Source organism: Spermophilus citellus, assembly GCF_964194105.1.
Source record: "Spermophilus citellus genome assembly, chromosome: 1".
In the NCBI taxonomy this organism is placed as follows: Eukaryota; Metazoa; Chordata; class Mammalia; order Rodentia; family Sciuridae; genus Spermophilus; species Spermophilus citellus.
Genome location: NC_138182.1, coordinates 225,674,798 through 225,691,037, shown reverse-complemented (window position 1 = coordinate 225,691,037; position 16,240 = coordinate 225,674,798). Strand labels below are relative to the sequence as shown.

The following is a 16,240-nucleotide window of genomic DNA, read 5'->3' as shown; positions in this document are numbered from 1 at the left end:
TATTAATCATCATGCATTCCTACACTGTTAATCAAATCTCTCAAAACTTTATTAATTTAGCAGTAAGAGGTATTGTATCTCCATTTTAAGGAGAAATTTTAAATCAGATTCATGTAAAAAAACTTGGAAATAACTAAGCATCAATGAACTATCAAAATAAACACCCTATAACTAGCACCAGCTTACTAGAAAGTTGTGCTCCCACAAAAGAAAATGTTCACCTTTTTGTCACAATATAAACAAAATTTGTACCAACTCACTGGCACTTAACAGGGCTGGTTTTTTACTGTTTCCTCCTACATACAATATAAAAACAGAGACCACCTTATTAACCTGGCAGGTTTTTAATTTAATTACTTTCCACTGTCACCCTTTCTTAAAACTAAGAACTTTGGCCAGTGCCTGGGCACACCTGCAATCAGGAGGATAGCGAGTTCAAAGCCAGCCTCAGTAAAAGTGAGGCACTAGGCAACTCAGTGACACAAAACAGGGCTGGGGATGTGGCTCAGTGATCCAGTGCCGCCTAGTTCTATCCCCGGTACCAAAAAAAAAAAACAAAACGAAAAAACAAAACTTAAGAACTTTTGTAGGGGAACTATTCTGGCCTGTGCTGTGCAAGTAAATTATCTCGAATCTCCAAAATAACGCCCCCAAAGAAGATAATATTATCCTTATTTAGCAAAATTAATTTTGTCTAGGAAAAGTCTACTTAAATTGTTAAATTAAGTAAAAGAGTCCTTAATCCAAATGCGATACACGACGCTAAAGCCATGATTCTTGATAAAGTGCACCCCTCAAACCCAAAGCAAGCAACCGAAACTTCTTTCCTTGACACAAATCAGCAGAAGCAAAACAATCTGGGAACATAGCTCAGTGGCAGAGCGCTTGCCTAGCATGTGCGAGGCCCTGAGTTCGATCACCAACACCGGGAGAAACAAAAAAGCAATACTGGCGATCTCCTCTTTAAAAATAAGTATTTTTAAAAAAATTTTAAACCACTCTCCTTGCAAAAAAAAAAAAAAAAAACTTAAAAAACTACGATAATTAAATTCTCAAGTGACAACGTGGCTATTCTCCCTTCAGATTGCTATACTGGATTCCCATCACCACCAACTGGAAGACCAGGTCTCCTCCTGAACATACAGATCCTGACGAAAGGTCAGAGGGACAAACTGCAGTTTAGAGTGGGTTCATCCAGACTCTGAAAGCAAGGGAGTACTCCTCTAATAATGTTCATGTGCTCAGCTTCATTTTCCCTCTGCAAGCGCTTACCTGCTCCTAGGAGCCTTTTCTTGGGGCTCCGCTGCCTCGGAATCCACCGCGGGCACATCTGTGGGCTCCACTGGCTTCGGAGCGGACTCCGCCGTAGGCTCCGGGGGCCTGGGAGACTCCTGGCCGCGCTGGGGATTGGGAGCGGTAGAGCCCCTGCCGCTTACACCAGGCCTGACATTCGGCTTCACGCTAAGGCGTGCCCTGCGGAACATGGCGGAGCCAGGGGGCCCGGGGAGGCGGCTCCACGGCCGCGCTAAGCCCCGAGCCCCGGCCGCTGCCCAAGAGGGGGCTAGGACCTACGCCCTCCCCACAAAGCCACACCACCGGCCCCGCGGGCGGCTACCGCAGTTTCGCGCCCCCGCCGCCGCCACCTCTCTCCCACCACCGCCTCTTCTTCATGACCCTGCCACACTAAAGAGCTAAGTTCTCCCTCCTCGCTGCTCCCCCGCCCTCAGAGGGCGCCGGAACTGATCGCGTCACCAGGCAGCGCAGCTGACTGACGTCAGACTCAGGGCGCCGGGAGCCATGGCAACTACCGAGAGCTTGGGTTACCTGTGAACCGGAATTTGAGAAACTAAGATGTATGCTATTCCTTCTTCAGGCGTCCTTAGGAGTTGTTGAAAAGAGAGAGAGAGGAGGTCGAGTCGACTCCACAGCTCAAAGCCTTCAATTTTCCCCTCCCGGGGCTGGGAATCGAACCCAGGGCTTTCCGCTTGCTGAACATGCAATCTACCGCTAGGCTACCCCCTCAGCCCCCTCAACGAAAGGCTTAATGGAAACTAGTAAAATAACTGGCCAATTTATTTTTAAAGGGTCTCCAAGAGCATTTAAGCATATGAGAGCGGCGCCTGCACACCAGTATATGGGGATCCCCAGGGCTCAGAAATTCTAAATTGAAGCCTGGGGCGGTGGCTTAGTCCTGTAATCCCAGCAACTCTGAGGCCAGGCTGAGGCAACTGGATCGCAAATTGGCCGCTGGGTTCAAAGCCCAATACCAAAACATAAGTAAATAAAATTTAAAAATTATTTTCCAGCTTTCAAAAAATCAAAATTGAATAGAATATAGATTAGAAATTCTGTTGTGAAGGCGTGATTACACTTGCACCCTAGGAGAGGAACCAGGTTTCTGCTAAGCATCCTGGGAAGACAGTTCACTATACCCCCTTGTGTACTTTCGAATGTATTGCCCATTCAAAAATTATTGTAATCGAAACTCTGCAAGTCAGTATGAGTATTCTTAATCTGCTTCAAGAGATAGCAATACAGTAATAAAATGTTCTTGGCTGGGGAAGAAATACAACAAAAAAAATTTTTTTGTTTTTGTTTTTGTTTTTGTTTTTGGTACCAGGAATTGAACCTAGGAGCACTTAACCACAAGCCACATCCCCAAACCTATTCTATATTTTATTTAGAGACAAAGTATCACTGGGTTGCTTAGCCCAGTGCTGTGGCACACACCTGTAATCCCAGGAGACTCACTAGTTCAAAGCCAGTCCCAGCAATTCATCAAGACCCTGTCAAATAAAATATAGAAAAGGGCTGGTGATGTGGCTTAGTGGTTCCGCGCCCCTGGGTTCAACATCCCTGGGTTCAACCCCTGGTGCCAAAGTGTGGTATATATGTGTATACTCACATTCAATGTCATGAAATAAATTTAAATAATAATAGAGAGTAATGAGGGGCCTTTATGGTAGGAGGCAAAATAACCAGAGATAAGGCTCACCCTGTAGGTATGAAGCAATGTTTGAACCTGTGATACAAATCCCATGACTTATGAAAACAACAAAAGCCTGATTCCTTCTTGAAAGGAGAGGGGAATTCCATAAGAACATCCCCTGACATTAGTAACAAAACATCAAAGAAACAAAATCCTGTACTGGCTGAAAAAAATAGGTCATCCAGAGGGAGAAAGAAAAGAAGCAAGTGCTTTTGAAAATATGAAGGCAAGGCTGAAAGTAGAGATGAACTAAGAGATTACTTTAAGAATGGGAAGAAAGTGGAGGTCTGTAAGTTCTGTGGGCCCTCTCCAGTACTCTGGAGATAAAAACCATGATCTCAGATTAATTTTTTTTAATTTCTTGTTTTTCTTGGGGTTTTTTTGTACTTCTTTTCCCTCCCTAAGATGCATTTAAAGAAACTCAGTGCTTAGCCTGCACAAGGCCCTGGGGTTCAGTTGCCAGCACCAAAAATTTTTTAAAAGCCCAAAAATTGAAAAGGAATACCTTGCCAGATGGACATAGTGGCCCACACTTCTAATCACAGCAACTTGTAAGGCTGAGGCAGGAGGATTGCAAGTTCCAGGTCAACCTCGGCAATTTAGTGAGGCCCTGAGCAATGTATTGAGACACTGTACCAAAATAAAAAATATAAAGGGCTGGGGTGTAACTCAGTGGTAAAGCACCCCTGGGTTCAGTCCCCAGTACAAAAAAAAAAAAAAAAAAAAATCTTGCCAAAGAAAAGATGTCTCGGGATCTTAGAGCCATTGGTAGGACCATACAGATTTGGACAGAATGTTCTGATGCAAACTGAAGACACAAGGCCTTCTTTCAAATGTTCTGTTCCACCAAGAATCTAGAGCATTCCAATAATTTTATAGGTAAATAAATCAATAATGACTTAGATTTAGTTTTCTACTAGTAAAGATATGGCAGTAAAGTCAGATTAAATTTTTACTATTAAACACAGTCATAAGACATTTGTAACACACCCAAATTTGTGGAGTAAATTCTTAGTGTCATTAGTATTTTAAAATCTCCAGTATAACACCTATAATCCCAGGGACTCAGGAGGTTGAGACAGAAGGGTCGCAAGTTCAAGACCAGCATCAGCAACTTAGTGAGACCATGTCTCAAAATAGAAAATAAAAAAGGTTAGGGATGCATCTCAGTAGTAAAGAACTCCTGAATTAAATCCCTAGTACCAAAAAAGAAAAAGAAAAAGAAAAAGAAAAGAAAAGAAAAGAAAGAAAAGAAAAGAAAAGAAAGAAAAGAAAAGAAAATCTCCAGTTTTCTCTGGAAGACACACTTGACATATCTTGTGTATATGATGTACATCATGCATACCCCTCCAACTCAAATACTATAATTTCAGCTGCAAAGAAAAAAATCAATCATTATAAATTGAAAACAAAAAACAAAAACAAGCTTTTTTAACTATTATTGCGGATTGAATCCAGAGACACTTTATCATTGAGCTTTCAATCCTTCTGCCTCAACTTCCCAACACACTGGGATTACAGGCTTATACCACCATGCCCTGTACAAAAACAACTCTTTCCCACTTTCCAACCCAAAATTCATTCCATCCCTCCCTCTTTAGATGATCTCTTTATAATAGGTGGGCCACAAAGTTAATCTTTTCCTTCTGCTTAAGTTACACAAGAAAAGTTCACATCTCCAGAAATGCAAAAAGGAGGAGGAGGAGGAGGAGGAGATTCACTAAATAGATCTATAAGCAGTATTAAAGAGAGGGTCAGGAGGAGCATGGGAACAGTGATAAGTATGCAAAGCTAAGGTTGACAGAACAATGAAAAAATAGCTAACATATTGAATGCTATGATATGCTGATGCTTCACCAAATACTTAAAATATTAATCAATCAATGAGGGAGGTACCATTGTACCTTACATTTTACAGGTAAAGGACGCTTTAACACAATGAGTTCCCAGGTTAACAGAGCTACTAACTGACAAAGCTGGATTTTCAACCCAGAGGTTGCATTTCCAGAGCCACTTTCTCCTGCCTTCTCTAACACAGGCAATTTTGTAAGGTGCAGAGGTGCATGCCTGTGATTCCAGTGACTCTGGAGGAGGCAGGAGGACAACAAGTTCCAGGCAGCCTCAGCACCTTAACATGACTCTAAGCACCTTAGAAAAACCCTGTCTCAAAAAGGGATGGAGATGTGACTCTGTGAAAAAGTGCCCCCGAGTTAAATTCCCAGTGCCATAAATAAAAAATAAAGAAAGAAAATAAGCAATTTTATAAGATAGTAATTGTTGAAGTTTGGTCAAATGTACTTGGGGGGGTGCATTATAGTATTTTCCACATTTCTGTATATATTTGAAATCATCCAAAAATAAAAACAAAAAATTTTTAAAACCCCTTTTTTCTTTCCATATGGGGGGGACTACATTATAATTGTACAAAATGAAACAGTTTTAAAAAACACTGACCAAATTTAGGGTGTCCGTATAGTCTCTTTTTGTAACAATGGAATAGGTAAGAAAATACGGATCAAACATAACACACAAACATTTCTTCTTTTTTGTGTGTGGCTGTCGCTGGGAGTTGAACCCAGTCTCTCATACATGCCAGGCAAGCATCCTACCACTAAGCTACATCCCAGCCTTGTGGAGGGCTCACATGTTTGTTTCTAGCTAAGGCAGATGGTCCCCAGTTTTTGCGTAGGCTGAGGTTATTCTGAGCTATTCTAAATTCTGCCCTCTTCTTCCCACCTCACAATCCAAGCAGAGAGCCTGTAACCTAAAACTCCTAAAGCCTTACTGACTGCGACAAGGGCACTGGGATAAAATGAGAAATGTACAGAGTTTAGAGTTCATGTTAAATTTGATTCTCACTTCTATAAATCCCTTCTTGTGAATCAGCCTGTTCTGTAAAATGAGAACAATGAAGCCTACTTTGCAGGGTGCTTGCTAGAATAAGGAAGGAAAACAGAAATGGTCCACACTGTCATCCGCAGTTAACCCTTTAATTGTTCAATCGCCTTCCTCCCCTTTTCGCCTCTGCAAGGGGATCTGAATGAAAGCTAACGTTCTTTGTCGAAAATTAAGATTTTGTAGTGTTTATTGTCCCTTGTTGTCAAAAAAGGCTGATTAAGCCCCAGTGCGTGGGAAATCCACACACACACCTAAGCCTCTCTTAGACACGGGACCTGCTTCTCCGACACCTGCAAACGCCAGGAGCCCCCGGGCCTGGTGCAGTCGAAGCTCCGGAGCTGCGACCCCGCCCTCGGGGAGCGACCGCCCACCCCCCAGGCGCGCACGCGCAGTAGCTCGCCAGCCACGCCGGCGGCTGTTGTCAGGGCTCAGCGGGGCTGGGCGGCTAGCGGACTGAGCGGAGGCGTTGCCCCGCGGAGGGCGGGCGCGGGCTCAGTTTTTCAGATCGACGGGTGGCGACGATAGCTAAGCGTGCGAGGGAGCCGTTGCTTTTCCGAGTCGCTTTTTTCCAGGTTCCGTCCGGTGGTCGGCATGGCCCGTGAGTGTGCAGACGGGTGAGGGAAGCGGCGGGCGAGGGAGCCCAGTACCTAGCCCGACACCGGGGCAGAGGCGCGGCGGGAGGGGAGTGGGGGCTGCCGAGTGAATCCCCTTGGGTTCACGCGGACGGGGACTAGGGCTGCCCTCGGCAGAGGGATGGTCAGTTGGCTCCAGGTGGTACCGGCGCCTTGCCCTCAGCTGCGAGTTTGCCTGGTAAAGAACACACCTCCAGGAGGCGTGGGGCGACAGCCACCCCAGGAAGGGTGCTAGGCTGGAGGCGGTCCATAGCTGCTGCTACCTGAAGTCTGAAGGCCTGATGAGGATTGGGTGGGAGTCCGGACTGGGTGTTCTCCCTAGTTCTTTTGTTTGGCCCTCACAGGTGATGTTTTATGAGCATCTGCATTTGCTAGCTTTAACAATCCAATTGTGATGGGCTAAACTTGAACTAGGTGGGATCTCCTGTGTGTCTTTATCCACCCACACCCTTCAGATGCTAGAACTTATTTTGGAATTCTGGCCCGTATAGACATACCATTGCAGTGCCTGTTTTAAAAGCTTGGGTATTTATAGCTAGTGAACACCTAGACTGATATGATAATACTCTTAAGTTGTTAGGTATTTACGTTTAAGCTTCCTCGTCAAATCTGGGAGCACCTCTGTGCAGTGTTCTGCTTGCTTATTCATTAAAAAGCAAACTTCCAACTCCTTTAAATAAAAGCTCTTAAATGCAATTATTAATAATTTTGAAGATGGGAAAAGAGCATGACTATTTATCTTTGTAGGTGGAAATCAGCGAGAACTTGCCCGCCAGAAAAATATGAAGAAAACCCAGGAAATTAGCAAGGGAAAAAGAAAAGAGGATAGCTTGACTGCCTCTCAGAGAAAGCAGAGGTGAGTGGAACTCATAGAATTTTCAAGTCACTGAAATTTTTATTAAAGCCACATTTCAGGAAATGGAAAGCATTTTTTAAGCACAGAAGGGGATAACAGTTATGAATATCCATTTTGTGCCAAGCATATTGAAACCTTGTGGAGTAATCATCATCCCCACCTGTGGACAAAGAATTTAAAGCTCTGACGGCTCTCATTTGATTTGAAGAGAATCTCACACAGCTTCTCCACAACTATAATAGTTTTATTCAGCAAAATAATAGAACATCTTCCATACACAAAGCAGTTAAATGCTAGGGATACATCTTTAAAGCAGTGAGCCTATCCAGACTAGTCTGGGTGACAAGTGACTCAATTACAGAAATAACTGTCCTGGAGGCAGTAACAAAAAAGTACATGTAGCTACACTGACTCCTGAAGAGCCATTGGGTTGAAGAGAATGCATGTAAACAGCTTGATGATATATGACCTTTAATGACAAATAGTGCTGAGGACAGAGCGCAGAGGTAGATCACCTGTTTAGCATGTGTAAGACCCTAGGTTCCATCCACAGTACCACCAAAAAAAGTGAGGGGTACTGGAGCTGTAGCTCTGTGGTAGAACGCTTGCCTAGTATGCTTGAGGCCCTAAGGTCTAATTCCTAACACTGCAAAAAACTATATGGCAAGTAATACAGAATAGCCACAGAAATACTTTAGTGAGAGCTTAGGTGAAAAATGAATGCATTCATGTTTTTTAAAAGAAAAAAAAAACTAAACTAACCAAAGGTTAATTTTACTCTCAAATCTTTTTATTTTTCTTGGTGCATGCAGAAGACTGAAGATTGAAATTAGGTCTCTTAGTACCCCTGAGGTATACCCCCAACCCCATATTCTAAAATCAAATTTTATTGTTTCTATGGAACTTGGAGGTCAGTGACTGACTAAATGTGCTTCATTGTGACTTGGGGTGGTTCTCAGTCCTGCACATGGGCATCACCTGGCATCACAGCTGCCCCTGTACTCAGTTTGATTTTTTTCTTTTTGGTACTGATGCGCTTAACCACGGAGCCACATCCCCAGCCCTTTTTATTGTTTTTTATTTTGAGATAGGGTCTCACTAAGTTACTGAGGCTGGCCTTGAACTTGCTATCATCTTGCCTCAGCCACCCACACCACTGGGATTAACAGCCCCAATTCTGATTTAATTAGCCTGGTGTTGGTCATTAAAAGCATGCTGGGTAATATTTATTTTACCTAAGTTATAAATTAAACCTGACTAAAAAATAGTTCCCCAGGTAATTCCATTGTGTAGCTGCAGTTAAGATTCAATTGTTGGGGCTGGGGATGTGGCTCAAGCGGTAGCGTGCTTGCCTGGCATGCGTGCGGCCCGGGTTCGATCCTCAGCACCACATACCAACAAAGATGTTATGTCCGCCGAGAACTAGAAAATAAATATTAAAAATTAAAAAAGATTCAATTGTTGGTCAAAATCCTTCACTATCACTTTACACTTTCTTCTAGTGACAATTGTTATTTAAGCAATGAGCTTTGCCTTAAATTTCTTTTTACCCACTTTGGGGTAAAAGTGGAATACATAAGTGACCCTGAAATAGTCTTTTTACTGCAGAACTTATTCGAGTTTGGTTCAGAAATAGCCATTATTTACTGAGTACTCCTTATAAAACTACTTATAAAGTTACTCCTTATAAAGATCTGTGCTAGCTGTTCTGTGTTATCTCTATTCATAATAGCTCTTTTTTTTCTTTTTTTAAAAATTTTTTAGTTGTTGATAGATGGTTATTTCATTTATTTATATGTGGTGCTGAGAATTGAACCCAGTGCCTCACACATTCCAGGCAAGTGCAATTCTGCTGAGCTACAACCCCAGACCCACATCATAGCCTTTTTCAAGATAATTGTTTTAATCAGCTTTTTCACTGCTGTGACTAAAAGATCTGACAGAACAACTATAGAGGAGGAAAACTTTTATTTGAGGGCTCATGGTTTCAGAGGTCTTAGTCCATAGAAGGTCAGCTCCATTCCTCAGGGCTTGAGGTAAGGCTGAACATCATGGCAGAGGAGTGTGGCAGAGCAAAGTGGCTCATGTGATGATCAGGAAGCAGAGAGAGGGCTGAAGTTGTAGATTGGTGGAGGAGCACTTGCCTGGCATTTGTGACGCACTGGGTTTGAGACTCAGCACCACATACAAATAAAATAAAGGTCCATCAACAACTAAAAAATATTAAAAAAAAAGCAGAGAGAGATCTCCACTTGTCAGATACAAATATATATCCCAAAGCCACACCGCCAATGCCTACCTCCTCCAGCCACACCCTACCTGCCTTAGGTTAACCCCTATCAGGGGATCAATTCACTGATTGAGTTAAGACTCTCACAACCCAATCATTTCTCCTCTGAACTTTCCTTTTTTTCCCTTTTATTTTTATATATTTATTTTTAGGGTATCGGGGATTGAACTCAGGAGCATATGGCCACTAAATCACATCCCCAGCCCTATTTTGTATATTTTATTGAGAAACAGGGTCTCACTGAGTTACTTGGTGCCTTGCTTTTGCTGAGGCTGATGTTGAACTCATGATGATCCTGCTTCAGCCTCCCGAGCCGCTGGGATTACAAGCATGTGCCACCATACCCAGCTCCTCTGAACCTTCTTGCATTGTTTCACATGTAAGCTTTTGGGGGACACCTCACATCCAAATCATAACATTCCACTCCTGGCCCACAAAAGCTCCATTCTGTCCATTCCCAAGAGTCCCCATAGTCTCAACAGTTCCAAGATTTTCCAAAAATTCAAGTTCAAAGTCTCCTTTGAGACTCAGGGCAAGCTTGCATTGTGAGTTCCTATAAAATTACCAGCAATTTTACAAGTATCTAATTTTTTTTAAAAAGGGGGGGGATATAGAAAGAAGGGCTAAGACCAAAGCAAGACTGAAGTCCAGCTGGGCAAACAAGTTCTATAGCTCCATGTCCGGCATCTGGGGCATATGACATGGTGATATTCTGTTCACCAGGCTTCTGTAGCTCTGCCCCATGGCCTTGTTGGTTACAGCCCAACTGGCTTTTCTTTTGGCTTGTCTCTATTTGATTCCTGCAGCTTTCCTAGGACAATGTCCCACATTACTGGCATTTCTTAATCTTGGAGGTCTCCACTGCAGCTTAGGCTTCCTCCTCACCTCTCCACACTTTGCCCTCTCAGGGCTGCTTGCAGGGACTCTGACCCTGCTGCAGCTTACCTGACCTCCCAGGCTTTCCTTTGAAATCTTGGTGGAAGCCTCAAGACCTTCTAACTCCAGCATCTTGCATTCATGCAGAATCAGCACCACATGGTTGATGCCAAGTTCTGCTGCATCTTAAGCAGTAATAAAGCCTCCAGGGACCACAGCTGTAGCAGCCTCTGAGTGCCTGGGTAGCCTCTGTACCTTTATATATTGGATATTTGTTTTTTGTTTTTGTTTTTTTTTTTAAGTGAGAGAGGAGAGAGAGAGAGGAGAGAAAGAGAGAGAATTTTTTAATATTTATTTTTTAGTTCTCGGCGGACACAACATCTTTGTTGGTATGTGGTGCTGAGGATCGAACCCGGGCCGCACGCATGCCAGGCGAGCGCGCTACCGCTTGAGCCACATCCCCAGCCCTATATTGGATATTTGTAAGTTGCTTTTAATTTTACAGGAACTCACAATGCAAGCTTGCCCTGAGTCTCAGAGGAGACTTGAGCATGTTGAAAAAAACTTCTTAGGCCTCTTTGTGCAAGAAAGAACCCCACTGCTCTTTTCTCAAGAGAATTTTCACTTTTATTCTCTTGAGCCCAAAAGCTCACATGTGAGACAGTGCAAGAAGGTTCAGAGGAGAAATGACTGGGTTGTGAGAGCCTTAACTCAATTAGTGAATTAATCCCTATGTGAGGAATAACTGAAGGTGGTAGGGTATGTCTGGAGGAGGTGGGCATTGGGGGTGTGGCTTTGGGATATGTGAGTGTGGTCTTACCAGGTCCTGAGATTCTCTCAAGCATTCTTTCTTATTGTCTCTGGGCAAAGTCTTCAGGATTTCTTTAGTAGCAGCAATGTCTTTAACAACTGCAACTTCCTTAGCCCAGGTTTTACTCCTGCCTTTCAAGTCCAAGTGTTTCAAATCTTTCTTCTCTGATTTCTGCTCCTGATTATCACAATAAATTTGGCTAAAAGCCACCAGTAATATCCATGCCACCTCCTGAATGCTATGGTGTCTAGACATTTCTTCCACCAGATTAAGAAGTCCATTACTTTTAAAAAAATCAGTCTCAAAGTATCAGGACATGGGCAAAATGCAGATAACTTCTCAGTCAGAATGGCCTCTACTCCAAATTCCAATAGAGTCCTCTTCTGAATCCTCTTGAGCCCATGGTCCTATTGGCATTGTCTTCTGAGCTCCCACCAGAATTGGCCACTAAGCTCGATTTACAACAATCTAAAGCATTTCCAGCTTGCACTACCAAACATCTCAAAATTCCTCCCGCCAATTTAAAAAAGATCCCAAAAGCTTCTGAACCACATAGTCAGGATAGTCACAAAACAATCCCACTTCTTGGTACCAATTTATGTTTTAGTCAGCTTTTTCATTGCTGTGACTAAAGGACCCAACCAGAAAAATAGTATTCACACCAGTGTGTAGGATAGGAAACTAAAGCTTTGGACTGCAGTAACATTACTAAGGTTATATAGCAAGCACAACAGAGCTCAGTTTCAAACAAAAGTAACTATATGACTGTTCTGTTGTTCTATAATTTTTTCTTTGTAGCTGTCTTGTTTTTCCTTCTTTATTTTTACTGTTGGCTTTGCATAAATGTCTTAGTCATAGACAAGGGTATTCAATCCTCAATTAAAATGTAATTCTAAATCTTTGCAATAACAAAGAAAAGCCTAGACTTTGAAATTGGACGGACATTGGTATTTATATGGTTTGGAGAAAAATCATTCAGTGCTAAGCTTTTTTTAAAATATCTGAAACATGGGCTGGGGATGTGGCTCAAGCGGTAGCGCGCTCGCCTGGCATGCGTGCGACCCGGGTTCGATCCTCAGCACCACATACAAACAAAGATGTTGTGTCTGCCAATAACTAAAAAATAAATATTAAAATTCTCTCTCTCTCTCTCTCTCTCTCTCTCTCTCTCTCTCTCTCTGTCTCTAAAAAAAATAAAAAAAATAAAAATATCTGAAACATGGAGACAATAACTCAGATTTAGGCCGAGCCAGTAGTGCTTGACACATAGTGGGTGTTAAATATATAGTCATCAGTATATTTTTACAATATGCAGCTAGGAGTGTAGCTTAGTGGTGGAGACTTTGATTAGCATGTGCAAGGCCCTAAATTAAATGTCCCGTGCCAAAATGCAAATTTTTTTTCTTTTTGTTTTTTCTTATAGTACTGGGGATTGAACCCAGGCCTTGCACATGCTAGGCAAACTCCGTAACACTGAACTACAGCACCAGCCCATAAATTTTTTAAAAAGTAAAATAAGGATCCCATGAACTCATGAATCACCTAGTCCAGATAGTCTGGTTAGAGTTCACAGTTAATATAACATATGGAAGTTCAGTTAGAGATAAAGGGTTAAGAAAGCACCCTGAATATCTGGCTTTTCTTAAGAGTAAGCCAGTTTTAATTACTAGCTATTGGGCTCCTGGCTTGTAAGAAACTGAATTGTTTCATAACATCTGTGTACTGATCCTAGGTACTAGTTAAGATGTCTAGGAGACTTCCTGAGTTCCTTTTTCAGGAAGAAAATTAGAGTGAATTAATCTTAACAACCTAGAGTAATTGCCATTATTTCTGCATATAACTGTCTAACGTCAGACACTTTTAAATATATTCATAACTGTTTCTCAGAACAACCTTTATATACAAAATTTCTCCAATTCTGAAAGAACTTTGAGATTATTTGCTCAAGGTTATGATAACAGTAGGACTGGTGTTCAAAATAAGATCTGACTGCAAAGGCTTTCTAGTCTTTGCCTTTCCATTCTGTTATCTATAAAAACCGAAACCATGCATATTTATATCTACTTTTTAAAATTGTCTTCTGCTGGGCGCAGTGGTGCATGACTATTATCCCAGCAGCTCAATAGGCTGAGGCAGGAGGATCGAGAGTTCAAAGCCAGCCTCAACAAAAATGAGGTGCTAAGCAACTCAAACCCTGTCTCTAAATAAAATACAAAACAGGGTTGGGATGTAGCTCAGTGGTTGAGTGATCCTGAGTTCATTCCCTGGTAAGGATGGGGGATGTGGCTCAGTGGTTAAGCTCCCTAGTCCCCAAAATAAATAGTCTTCTAAAGTACTGAATGAGTTATGTATAGAAAACAAAAATTAGTTTTTCTGTGACAAATTAACAGCCTTTTCTCCCATTATAGGGACTCTGAGATCATGCAACAAAAGCAGAAGGCAGCTAATGAGAAGAAGTCTATGCAAACAAGAGAAAAATGACGAATGGCCTTTGGAAGACCTGGGTGCTACAGCCAACTGGGTGCATCATATGCTCTAAGATTTCTTGAGAGTGAACATTCATTACATATAACTTATCTTTATAAAACTGTCTATTTTAAACTTTACTTTTCAGCCTTGGTGTGATGTTTTAGCACTGTTCTTCAAAGAATAAAGTACTAACCATGCATGTAACATATTGGTGAACATTATTTTTTTTATCAGCCGTGAAATTTATGTAATTTAGTAGCTAAGTAATGTGACTCAGTTGCATCCCTTATATAACTCTAAAATTAGATCTGTAAATTTAATTTTATTGTATAGGGCTGGAGATATAGCTCAGTGGTAGAGTGCTTTCCTAGCACGCACAAGGCCCTGGGTTCCACCCCCAAATCCACACAGAAATATTGATTGTATAATTTGAATTTAAGATTCCTTTGTACTGGACATGGTGGCACATGCCTGTAATTCCAGCTACTCAGGAGGCTAAGGCAGGATGATCGTGAGTTCAAAGCCAGTCTCAGCAACTTAGTGAGACCCCGTCTCTAAATAAAACATAAAAGGCGGGGGGTGGGGGCGGCTGGGGATGCAGCTCATTGGTTAAGTGCCCCGGGGTTTAATCCCATTACCAAAAAATAATACTAATAATTTTGCTTCGTAATCAACTGGTTTTTGTATGAATAAGTTACAATTCATAAAAAAATTTAAAGCCATAAGTAGAACTCGTGCTGAGGCCTCTCATTTATATTCATTTAGTTGCTGTTCCAGGTAGTTGGTGCACCACCACACCTGGCTTAGCCTGAGGTTTTTGTTGTTTGTTTGCCATGCTGGACACTGAACCCAGAGCACTCTGCCATTGAGTTAATCCCCAGTCATTTTTTTTTTAAGGCAGGTTAAGTAAATTGCTCCAGCTTGTGATAAATTTTTAATCCCTCTACCTCAGCCCCCAAGTAGCTTGGATTATGGGCATGTACCATTGCACCCAGTTAATTTTTACTTTTTTTTTTTAAAGAGAGAGAGAGAGAGGGAGAGAGTGGGGGAGAGAGAGAGAGAATTTTAATATTTATTTTTTAGTATTTGGTGGACACAACATCTTAGTTTGTATGTGGTGCTGAGGATCGAACCCGGGCCGCACGCATGCCAGGAGAGCGCGCTACCACTTGAGCCACATCTCCAGCCCCCTAATTTTTACATTTTTTAAAAATATTGTTTTTAGTTATATATGGACACATTATCTTTATTTTTTTATGTGGTTCTGAAGATTGAACCCAGTACCTCACACATGCTAGGCAAGCACTCTACCACTGAGTCACAACCCCAGCCCTGAATTTTTTTTATTAAGATAAATCCTTGCTAAATGGCTCAGGCTGACCTTGAATTTATGATCCCCTTGATTCAGCCTCCCATGTAGATGGGATTACAGGCATACACCATTGCACTGAGCTTGGTCTGAGTCTTGATCTTCATAAGCACAGATCTTTTTATGGTCTATCCCTTAGATTAACTTCGGTCTTCAACATTTTCTATGGTGGTAGTCACAAGGGCAAAAAGGTTACAACCATTTAAGTTACATTCTAATAAAAGAGATTAAGTCTGATTGTACCACAAAGATTCATTATGGGTCTGATTTCTGTAAATCTTTTTTTTTTTTTTTTTTTTAAAGAGAGAGTGTGGGGGGGGAGAGAGAGAGAGAGAGAGAGAGAGAGAGAGAGAGAATTTTTAATATTTATTTTTTAGTTCTGGGCGGACACAACATCTTTGTTGGTATGTGGTGCTGAGGATCGAACCCGGGTCGCACGCATGCCAGGCGAGCGCGCTACCGCTTGAGCCACATCCCCAGCCCATTTCTGTAAATCTTATCTCCAAAATTATGCAAAGAAATAAGCCATGAATACAAGAAACTTTTTATGCTTTAAGCTCTATTATTTATTTGCTTTCTTTTCAAGCAAATAATTTCCATAGTTTAAATTATCCTATTTGGAGTTGAAGGAATTTTAGGCTTCTGAAAACTTAATTCCTATAAATCTAGGGAAAATTAGTTTCCAAAATAACACGGATATTAGGATAAAGATGATGTCTCGACTATAATTAATCCTTATGACACAAATTCAAAACTGTTCTTGAATAATTTTATGGCACTTAAATTCATTGCTAAAATGAGGTCTTTTTGTTTTAGGTACGAGGGATTGAATCCAGGAGTGCTTAACCATAGTCATGTCCCCAGGCCTTTTTATTTTTTATTTTGAAACAGGGCCACATTAAATTGCTTAGAGCCTTGTTAAGTTCCTGAGACTAGCTTTGAATTTGTGATCCTCCTGCCTCCTAAGCCAGTGGCCTGCACCACCACACCAAGCTAGGGGTTTTATTTTTAACTTCAACATGACCATAGAGTTCCTTAAGGCAGACAAGA

General features: G+C 41.8%; 2 protein-coding genes across 7 annotated transcripts in view; one reads left to right on the top strand and one right to left on the bottom strand.

Moving 5' to 3' along the window:
- The window catches only part of BDP1 (BDP1 general transcription factor IIIB subunit), a 99,994-nt gene extending 98,281 nt beyond the window's left edge, over nucleotides 1–1,713 (bottom strand). For all 6 annotated transcript variants that reach the window (XM_081284665.1, XM_081284666.1, XM_081284667.1 and 3 more), the window contains exon 1: nucleotides 1,273–1,713. In XM_081284665.1, coding sequence (XP_081140791.1) covers nucleotides 1,273–1,484 — 212 coding nt within the window. In that variant the 5' untranslated portion in view covers nucleotides 1,485–1,713. The remainder of the gene's footprint in view (nucleotides 1–1,272) is intronic.
- A 4,588-nt stretch (nucleotides 1,714–6,301) lies between these two features.
- On the top strand, nucleotides 6,302–14,038 carry LOC308653706 (small EDRK-rich factor 1). Its single transcript, XM_081302372.1, has 3 exons — nucleotides 6,302–6,485; nucleotides 7,267–7,375; nucleotides 13,761–14,038. Exons 1-3 carry the CDS (start codon nucleotides 6,479–6,481, stop codon nucleotides 13,831–13,833), a joined length of 189 nt encoding a protein of 62 aa, XP_081158498.1. The 5' UTR covers nucleotides 6,302–6,478; the 3' UTR covers nucleotides 13,834–14,038.
- The last annotated feature ends 2,202 nt before the right edge of the window (nucleotides 14,039–16,240 follow it).